The sequence below is a fragment of the Lynx canadensis genome, chromosome E1, assembly GCF_007474595.2.
Source record: "Lynx canadensis isolate LIC74 chromosome E1, mLynCan4.pri.v2, whole genome shotgun sequence".
NCBI classification, from domain to species: domain Eukaryota; kingdom Metazoa; phylum Chordata; class Mammalia; order Carnivora; family Felidae; genus Lynx; species Lynx canadensis.
Window position 1 is genome coordinate 36,029,719 of NC_044316.2, and position 10,790 is coordinate 36,040,508.

Here is a 10,790-nt window from a genome sequence, read left to right on the forward strand (position 1 = left end):
CTGTGTTGTCGAGCAGGATGTCTGATTTCAGGACGAACATTGGCAAACAAGCACATGACATACTGAGATGTCAAAACAAAGGTCACTGACGTTGGAACTCAGCGGTGTAAATTACTTAAAATTTGACCTTTAGCTCTTGTCTCTGGATATAATAGGAAGATCTGTCATTATGATGTGTGTGTGTGTGTGTGTGTGTGTGTGTGTGTGTGATGTGAGAGACAGAGATACAGATGGGGGTGGGGAGAATGGGAGGCAGAGAGTGAGTGGACTATAATAAAAAAGTACCACTTCTGTACCTGAACCCGCAGGGTAATTAGACACTAGAAGAGGTCCCTGAGGGACCTCAGAAAAATTCCTCTCCCTGGAAATCTTTACAAAGAAGCAAGACGTATTTATTCAGGAACAAACTTCTCGGGTGCAGGATGTCAAACCGGGTAACTTCTCAACATCCTTTTCAGATCCGTAATACTCATATTAAAACACTCTACTAAGTTGGAAAGCAATATTTAAGGTCACGGAAATTACGTAAGGGGCCACTCATCCCAGTCAACTCACAGGTGGACATTTCAAAATAGGATTAATTTTAAAACATTTACATTTGGGGGCGCTTGGGTTGGTCGGTCGGTTAAGCGTCAGACTTCGGCTCGGGTCATGATCTCACGATCCGTGACTTTGAGCCCCGCGTTGGGCTCTGAGCTGTCAGCACAGATCCTTTTCTGTCCCTCTCTCTCTCTGTCCCTCTCTCTCTCTCTCTCAAAAACAAATAAACATTTGAAAATAAATCAAGGGGCGCCTGGGTGGCTCAGTCGGTTAAGCGTCCGACTTCAGCTCAGGTCACGATCTCGCAGTCCATGAGTTCGAGCCCCGCGTCGGGCTCTGGGCTGATGGCTCAGAGCCTGGAGCCTGCTTCCGATTCTGTGTCTCCTTCTCTCTCTCTGCCCTTCCCCCGTTCATGCTCTGTCTCTCTCTGTCTCAAAAATAAATAAAAACGCTAAAAAAAAAATTAAAAATAAATAAAAATAAATCAATAAAACATTTACATTTGGTTTTTGAGCACTTACTCTAAAGATGCCAATCCAATCCTTTCGACGGGGAATGAACTGTTGGGTGAGTGTATAATAGCATGTGACGTCCCCTCCAGGGACGTAGAACTTCTCCACGCTGTTAAAGATGACCTGAGAGAAATGACAATGATCCAGCAAGACAGCGGATGTGGGGGGATCTTCTACGGTTTCTTCCATGGTGGGCGTCCTGTTATGAGACAGGGGATAGAATACGGCTCAGAAACGGCTGTCTGAAATTTGTGAGAGATTTCTAGGAACATTCCATTCGAGGCAAGTCAGGAAAAGCAAAAGCCTGACAAGGATTGAGATCATACAACTTATTTTCTGTTTCACTTTGAGCCATTTTGCATTCAGAGCTTCCTATGCTAGAATGTATGCTTCCTATGCTAGAATGTAGACTTCATATGAATGTCTTTGATCTCCACCACCCTCACATACCTTTATTCTCCGCTCATAGCTAGCTTGTTCTACTTTTTTTTTTTTAATTTTTACTTATTTTTGAGTGACAGAGAGCATGAGCAGTGGAGAGACAGAGGGAGGGAGCGACACAGAATGTGAAGCAGGCTCGAGGCGCTGAGCTGGTAGCACAGAGCCCGATGCGGGGCTTGAACCCTCAAACTACGAGATCATGACCTGAGCCGAAGTCAGATGCTCAGCCGACTGAGCCACCCAGGTGCCCCTAGCTTGTTCTACTTCTAAATGCCTTAAATAAGTAAGGCAGCCTAGAGGAAAATAACCTGAGCTGGGAACTATAAGACCTAGAGTTTAGATTTTTCATCGCAGCAAGTCCCGTGACTTCCAGAATGTCGGTTTCTCAAGCTGTCAGCTTCTCCATTCAGTTGCATTTATCCTATAATTAGTGAGTCTTTGCATGTATTCACTCTGCTAGGAGCTGGACAGAGGTGCAGGAAGAAAGATAGGGTTGAGAGCAGGGGGTTATTTGACATGCAAGGGGACAAGCATGGGTTCTGAAATGGAAGTTCAAATTCCAGCCTCGCCACCGATTAAATGCGTGAGCTTGAGCAATTCACTTCATCAGCTGGGCCCTAGGCCTGTTTCCTCACCTGTAAAATGGGGCTAATAACATCTATCTCACTGCCAAATGGACAGAATCCGTGCAAAATGCTCTTGGGTTCAAAAGAGGGAGATAAATAAACTTAACATTTTTGTTTAATGTTTATTTATTTTTGAGAGGGGGGGAGAGAGAATGAGCGGGGGAGGGGCGGGGGGGGGGGAGTCAGAATCAGAAGCAGGCTCCAGGCTCTGAGCTGTCAGCACAGAGCCCGACGCAAGACTCAAACTTGTGAATGAGATCACGACCTGAGCTGAAGTCGGACACTTAACCAACTGAGCCACCCAGATTCCCCAGGAGATAAATAAACTTAAAAAAAAAAAAAAGAAAAAAAAAAAAAGGGACGGGGTGCCTGGGTGGCTCAGTTGGTGAAACATCTGACTCTGGATCACGATCGGCTCAGGTCACGATCTCATGGTTCGTGAGATCAAGCCCCGCATCAGGCTCTGTGCTGACAGTGTGGGGCCTGCTTGGGATTCTCTTCCTCCTACGCGTGCACACTCTCTATCTCAAAATAAATAAACTCAAAAAAACAAAAACAAAAACAAAACAAAACCCCACCCAAGTTATCTTAAAACAACAACAACAACAACAACAACAACAAAACAAGAGGGAGAGATGCCAATGGTTAGAGAGAAGAAGAAAGGCTTTGAGGAGTGAGTAGAGTCCTGGATGATCCCTCAAGGAAGACGAACGTTTTGACAAGCGGGTTTGGGGGTGAGAAAACTCCAGGTAAGTGAAATGGCACGCATAAAAGCAACGAAACAGAGAAATGCTGCCCCCGCTTGGAGGACGGCAAGCGAGTTGGATCCCTATCTATAAAATTGGGGATAAAACCTGTATATCACCTTCGCAGGTCACAGTACAGATAAAGATGTACTCAAAGAGTAGAAAGTATTTGGGAAGTAAAACAGTATATAAAAGAAACAGAGTCTTTTTTTTTTTTTTAATTTTTTTTTTAACATTTATTTATTTTTGAGACAGAGACAGAGAATGAACGGGGGAGGGTCAGAGAGAGAGGGAGACACAGAATCGGAAGCAGGCTCCAGGCTCTGGGTCATCATCAGCCCAGAGCCCGACGCGGGGCTCGAACCCACGGACCGTGAGATCGTGACCTGAGCCGAAGTCGGACGCTTAACCGACTGAGCCACCCAGGCACCCCAAGAGTCTTTTGAATTGTTGAGACCGGCTATTTCCTGCCTCTCAAAAGTCACCGGCTCTTTCTTCTAAATGCCACCCTGGTCTAACATTTAGTGAGTCTATCCATGGTCCTCAACCCAGGGTTTCACTGGGCGATGGAAACATATTCAGCTGTACACAGCACATGAAGGAGAGCTGAATCCACGGGAATGCAATACCTTACAAATTTGGCTGCTGGAACATGCTGGAAGATTGTATACACTCAACTTCTATTTATTTATTTTAGTGTTTGTTCTTGAGAGAGAAAGAGAGAGAGCGCGCACGTGCAGGGGAGGGGCAGAGAGAGAGAGAGAGACAGAGACAGAGAGACAGAAACCAAAGCAGGCTCCAGGCTCTGAGAGGTCAGCACAGAGCCTGACGCGGGGCTTGAACTCACAGACCATGAGATCACGACCTGAGCCGAAGTCGGACGGTGAACTGACTGAGCCACCCAGGCCGCCCCATATACGCACAATTTGTAAAAATAAGTGAAATAACCAAAAAACATAGCTCTTCTAGCCCTGCCTGACCCTATTTATTTCCTGGTTTTATTCTGGACTCTAAGCAACGAGGCCCCTTCTTTCAACTCCTCCAGTAGGCAATTTTTCACAGAGAAGGCGAGAGGACTTCGATGGCACTGAACTGCCTAGTCTTGGGATTGAGCTAAGGAACTGAGACATGTATTGGCTTTCTGGTTTGTGACACAGTTTAGCCACATCCGCAACCTCAAACCTCAGATCAGTTTTTCTGAGGAAGGGGGAGGTCACGTCCCCGTCTAGGTCAGAACCGGTTCCTTTACGATAAGCGGCTGCCTGTGTGATCTCTTGGGTGCTACGGGAGGGTGGCCACGGAGGGCTTCTCTGCTTGCGGACCTCTCTCTTTCCTAGGGGTCTCGAGTCATACTGAGGTCAGCATATTCCCTCTGTCCTCAGCCTGGAACGTTTATCTGAGCTTGTAAAACGACCTAATCTGTGATCTGTGGATCATAAAGAACACGCGGGTAAGAGTGGCTTCAGGGCCTGTCTCTCAATTAACCTGAGTACCCAACTCCCTCTTCTTTTACTTCCTAACACTATCACCCCAATGTACATCACATAATGCCTAGCCCATAGCAATTGCTGATTAAGTATTCACTGAATAAAGGAAATGCATGAGATTCATCAAAAAATGAAAGGAAGGTGCTTTGTAGGCAAACAATGGTGTGAATGACGATGCGGCTCATTTTTTTGAGGCCCTGCTCTTAATTTTGTTGGAGACCCTTAGAGAGGCTGCTGTTTCTCAGCTTTCCCTTTTCTGAAACAGGGTGAAGAGATGATTATCTCCAAGTGCTATGTCAATTCTCGGTATGGCTGGTTCAGCTGGCCTAGCTGGTTCAAGAGCCAAAAAAACAAAAGGCACAGATTTGATTTCCTTCAGGACCCATAAAATTCACACTCCATTACCCACCTTCTACACACTCAAACTCTGGCAAGCTGGTTTGCAAATGGATGTTACTCTGAAAGGCAAGACCAGCCAAGGGTAAGAGGGCTTCATGCGATCTCTTTCCTTACTCGAGAAAACAATCAATCAATGAGCTCGTGAACAGAACACTGAAGAAAGGACAGTGCGAGCGTGCGCGCGCGCGCACACACACACACACACACACACACACGAGCTCATGTTCTGAGGCTTGAGCGTACAGCCGGTGGAAACTCTCTCTTAACATTCATCTGAACATCTAATCATCTGCCTGGAAAAGTCCAACAGTCTTGGCTCCTTGCTTATCAAAAATGTAAGACCCCGTGAAGTTTCCCATTTCAGAGATCTCATCACCTTCCCAAGATGACTCAGAGGGGACCTATGGCTCTCTAGGCATTTGGAACTCAGTTGGTCTCGAAACAGAAAACTCTCCTCCACCGAGACGGAGAAAGGGGTTGAGGAGGCAGGCAGACTGGAGAACAGCAATGGCTCTGTTGAGGCCAAAGCTGAGGACAGAAAAGGCCATGGGTAAATCTAGAGCATAACCATGCCAATCTGAACTGGGTCAGTAAAGAGGTCGCTCATTGAATTTTTCCTGGAAGGAAGGTATCTACCACTAATTTTTAAGGTCAGTGATTCTTTTTTTTTTTTTTTTAAGTTTATTTTGAGAGAGACAGAGACAGTGCGAGCAGGGGAGGAGCAGAGAGAGGGAAAGAGAGAATCTCAAGCAGGCTCTGCAGTGTCAACGCAGAGCCTGATGCCGGGGTCGAACCCACGAACCATGAGATCATGACCTGAGCAGAAACCAAGAGTTGGATGGTCAATCAACTGAGCCACCCAGGGACCCCAAAGTCAGTGATCCTTGAACCCTTCCTCCAGGTCCTCCCCCCCCCCCCCCCCCGTGATTAAGTTCCCTGGGAGAAATGGGCTCTGATAATGGCTGGGGAAATTACCTTTCTGACAAAGTAGTCCGGAAATGACTGTTTATAGAAGGGGCAGAGAGGATATGGAAGGAAAAGTAGAATGATTTAAGCAACGGAAGGAAAAGTGGAAGTATTTAAGCATCAACTTCCCCTTCTTTTTTTTTTATTAAAAAAAATTTTTTTTAAGTTTATTTATTTTGAGAGAGAGAGAGAGAGAGACAGGGTGTGAGTGGAGGAGGGGCAGAGAGAGAGGGAGACACAGAATCTGAAGCAGGCTCCGGGCTCTGAGCTGTCAGCACAGAACCCAACACGGGGCTCAAACTCATGAACTGTGAGATCATGACCTGAGCCGAAGTCGGACGCTCAACCGACTGAGCCACCCAGGCGCCCCCGACTTCCCCTTCCTTAACCACTCTTCCCCCATAGAACCACCATCATGTCTATTGATGTCCACCATCATTTCTAATTCTGATCATATCCAGGGAGGCAAGGAGAAAAAACAAAAAAAACGTAAAAGTTAAACGTAGAAGCCTGGGGGCGCCTGGGTGGCTCAGATGGTTAAACATCCAACTCTGGATTTCAGCTCAGGTTGTGCTCTTGTGGTTTTTGAGTTCGAGCCCCACCCCCATCAGGCTCTGGGATGACAGCGAGAAACCTACTTGGGATTCTCTGTCTCTCCCTCTCTGTCTGACCTTCCCCAGCTCGTTCTCTGTCAAAGTAAACAAATAAACAAACAAAAATGTAGAAGCCTGGAGAGCTACTGAGTCATGAAAAAGCAGTGGGATGAAATTAGGTCCCCTAGAAATCACGGGCTGGTATTCCACTTAACTCCTTCTTCCTACCCTCACACCAAAGACTAGCCACATAAGGAGTGACCAAGGCCAAGAAGGGATGTCTACAAGCAAACGGTCGAGTATGGGAAGATAACGCAGAGATTCAACAAACCGTCAGAGGCACTTTACTTGGACTGTGATTTTTCAGCTCAGTTTCCGAAAGGATTAGGGTTCTCAGAGGATGTATGCAATAACAGGCAATGTATTTTCAAATGAGTCCCCTGAACTGGCTTCTGGCTTCTAAGAAAACCTGACACATTTGCATCTAATGAGCTTTTCAAGCCTAATCTACTACTCCCAGGACCGTTCCATGAGGGCATAGATTCTGTTATGCTCTCCTGAAAAGGAACAGCTAATTCTACTTCGGCTCTCTCTGAGTGAATTCATAAAGGACACGGATATGCTTTTTAGCAGAAAAATCTAAAAATACTGCAAAGCTTCCTGGTTCAGATTCTAACAATGCAAATACTCAACCAAATCAACTCACCAGTTTTTCTAAAGATTCTCCCCGTGTATGCCTAACCAGGAAGAAGAAATAATCTTAAAAATAAAAATAACTAAAAAAAAAAAAAAAATAACCGAAGTTCTGTCATAGAGTATGCCCAACATTTTTGCATCAGCCTTTCATACCAGTGGGCACATGTTTAGAGAAATAAAGACTATCAGTAGTGTCTCTGGATTAGTGCCCAGAAGGAAACCAAATGTTTCCACAGCGAAGAGAGAAATGCAAACCAATTCTTCATTTGGGAACAGTAAAAACAAAGATAAGCAAAAAAACCAAACCACATTTACTCTAATTCCTTCATTCTGCTTATGCAACTTTCTAAACTAGTAGCAATTAGCAAAATGCATGAACGGATTTGAATCCCACTCCTCCCAGGCCCAAGAAGAGATACGTACTCAAAACTACCCTTAGAGAACATGGACCGTGGCCACTCTGGGTGTAAGGATGGCCATGAGCAAAAGCAAAGACACACAGTCACTGGTCTTCAAACTATTGAGCCACTTGTTGGAATCCAAAATTTCCAAGTTCAGGGGCACCTGGGTGGCTCCACTGGTTAAGCATCTGACTCTTGACTTCGGCTCAGGTCATGATCTCATGGGGTTCCTGAGTTTGAGCCCCATGTCAGGCTCTGCGCTGACAGCACGGAGCCTGCTTCGGATCTGTCTCTCTCTCTGCCCCCTGACCGCTTGCACTCTCTCTCTCTCAAAATAAACAAACTTAAAAAAAAAAAAAAAGACTATTAAAAAAAACAAAACAAAATTTCCAAGATCATTCTAGTTCTTTTTTTTTTTTTTAAAGTTCGTTTATTTTGAGAGAGAGAGAGAGAAAAAGAGAGCACACACACATGTGTGCACCAGCAGGGGAGGGGCGGAAAGGAGAGACAGAATCCCAAGCAGGCTCCCGGCCAGCAGCACGGAGCCCTATTCGGGGCTCGCGCTCATGAACCCTGAGATCAAGACCTGAGCCGAGATCAAGAGGCGGGCGCTTAACCGACTGAGCCACCCAGGCGCCCCTCATTCTAGTTCTTTACCTAAAATCTTTCAGAGTACCTTAGAAAACTTGTGGACCTCCAGGAGGCTTTTAATATTCCTCATTAACAACGGTTGGGATTAGCTGCCCAGCTTGTGCTAAGCAGGCCCTCCGCCACACCCCACACCAGCAGAGGCAACGGTACCAGGGAAGAAAAGAAAAACCGTTCTGGGACAGGAGATGGAGGCAACCAGAAGAAACGGTTTGAGAGGCTCAAAGCCGTGTCCTCCACCTCTAACTTAACGAGATGGTACACTTTTTCCTTGAAAGGGGTGACCGTGCTGACCCCTGAAATGACATGGGTGGGGACAGCGTTTCAAGTGTAGTGGGAAGGGAGCGAGGCTAGGAGCCAAGGGGCCTGGGTTCCTGTCCTAGCTCTGCGATCTTTAAATTTTTTTTTTTTCAACGTTTATTTATTTTTGGGACAGAGAGAGACAGAGCATGAACGGGGGAGGGGCAGAGAGAGAGAGAGGGAGACACAGAATCGGAAACAGGCTCCAGGCTCTGAGCCATCAGCCCAGAGCCTGACGCGGGGCTCGAACTCACGGACCGCGAGATCGTGACCTGGCTGAAGTCGGACGCTTAACCCACTGCGCCACGCAGGCGCCCCTGCTCTGCGATCTTAACCAACTCACACTCCCTCCTTTTAGGCCTCAGGATCCTCATCAGTAAAACGCATGGATCAGGCTAGAAAATCTCTAAGAAACTTTCCAGCGATCATGGTGATCCTAAGTGAAAGAAAAAGAAAGCGAAAGAGGTCATCTACGTGGCCTCTCTTGTCATCCAAGGAAAGAAGGAACCATGCTATGATATCAACAAGCACAAAGTTTTTAAAGAGCCCTGGATGTACCACCTGACTTGAAAGATAATACAGCTTGTCGACACTAAGTAACTCTCACTGTCTCTCTCGGGGTCCTTTCCACTCCACAGCTGTCATACCTGCTCAAGGGTCGAGTTTCAGGTAGAGGCCCTTTGAAAATACCCGTGAAAGTGAGTCACCTGGATAGTTTCTAGTCATGTACTCTCCCTAATCTACAAAGACCGACTGCATTAAAAGTCTTTTGTTTGAAACGGTTTTTGCCAACAGAAGTTAAATTATAATACATAGCATCTGTGTTATTCTACTCAGCTCCAGCAAAGGCCACTTGTTGGCTTGCATCAGGAACAAAGAATCCAAGTGATCCGGAAAAGTTAACACGCCTGGGAGGGGTTGAAATCCTAACGGGGAACATTAGCACCTACACTGAATTGGGGTGAAGGTAGCGGTGAGGAGGGGCTACAGGAGATCAACCGTAAAAAAGCAGGTCACTACGCTCTTTCTTCTCGGCTGCCTAGAATATCTCCAATTACAGAAGGCCTCATCTGAAGGATAAGGGGCTTTGGGGATCACGGACAGGGAAACTGAGGCCTAAAGAGAAGGTAACTTGCCTAGGGTGACCGGGCAGAGCGCCGCCGCGGCCTCGAAGCAAACAGCGATGCTGATGTCGTCAAGGATAGGGATTAAGGAACTGCCAAGACCTCAGCCCACTGGGGGGTGGGGGGTGGGGTAGATGACGCTGTGACGTCAAGACCCTGACTCGCCGTCAGAGGGGTCCCTTCTGCTCAAGGAGCCTGCCACCGGGCCACAAGCACTGAAGCTCGGCCCTCCTCGGGAGAAAACTGCCCCTCAACCCTCCAAGGCCACGGGAGGGGCTCCAGGGGCTCCATGACGCCACTCACACTTACTGTCACCCTAGAAAGATGGAAGCTGGTGAAAACCGAAACTAGCCACATCTCTGCCTGCCCAAGGTGCCTCCTCAGGAGTGGAAGTCTGAATTTGGGGAACCCGAAGGCCCAACTGCCCCTAATTGCCCTCCTTTCACTCCAGGGACTCACCGGGGGTAGCAGCCGGCGTCGGCACAACAGCAACAGGGCAGGGCAAGGGACAGGGGCGGGGCTAAAAACTCCTGGGACCGCAGATCCCGTCTGATCCCGCCCACCACGTCACAACGGCTACCAAGCTCCTCCCTCGCCGCGATGTTTGCTGGGACTTGTAGTGCTTAGGTGACTGAGCCCCAGGGGCGCTCTGCGGCTCTTTGTGCTTTTCGCCCATCCCAAACAGCATTCTCACCCCAAGGAGCCTATTTTTCCCTTAGAATGAGCTGTTTACTTACCTTAAAAAAAAAACAAACCCAAAACTTTACTTCTTCCAGTCCTGAACGAGAAAGGGCCATTGAGAAGTCATCTTCATTTTTCTCCTGCCCCCACATCCCACTTCCCTAAGAGTCTTATAGATGAGACCCCCTTTGGCATTTAATCATGCCTCCCGCCTGCCCCTAAATAAAGGAGATCCAGCAATCTCCCTATGTGCCCCACTTCCTGTGTCTCATCATTCCCTTTCTATAATGAAATTATTTTTTAGTGTTAACTCTGTCAGGGGAGTTCTTACTAAGCATAAACTCAGAATCCTGCAAAGTCAACTTGGAAACTCTCACCCTTGATAGCTGAGCGACGGCCTGCCTTCAGCAAGAATTCTGCTAAGGCACTTCAACAGGAATCCCCTCCCACCCTTGATGTCTCCCTTTAGTAATTTTTCGTGCACTTGTCCTTATCGTATTTGGAATTGAGCACCATATGTCTCCTCTATTGTAACGGTCCCTGTGGCAATAGTCCTGGATAATGTCTCTCTTACGGGTTTAACAAATGTCAGAATAATTATTTCTTTAACACTGCACATACTTTTCTATG

The 10,790-nt window shown here is 47.0% G+C and overlaps 1 protein-coding gene across 7 annotated transcripts in view; it reads right to left on the minus strand.

Moving 5' to 3' along the window:
* Nucleotides 1-10,021, minus strand: part of CALCOCO2 (calcium binding and coiled-coil domain 2) — a 28,155-nt gene extending 18,134 nt beyond the window's left edge. For 2 of the 7 annotated variants that reach the window (XR_003964530.1, XM_030294800.1), the window contains exons 1-2: nt 9,939-10,021; nt 1,062-1,251 (exon numbers count right to left, since the gene is read on the minus strand). Coding sequence is in view for 6 of the 7 variants with exons in the window: in XM_030294800.1 (XP_030150660.1) it covers nt 1,062-1,241 (180 nt within the window). In the remaining variant the exon portion in view is untranslated. Of the gene's footprint in view, nt 1-1,061; nt 1,252-8,698; nt 8,787-9,938 lie in introns of those variants that run through there. The other 5 variants (XM_030294798.1, XM_030294796.1, XM_030294799.1 and 2 more) reach the window with 4 other exon arrangements.
* Nucleotides 10,022-10,790: the final 769 nt, after the last annotated feature.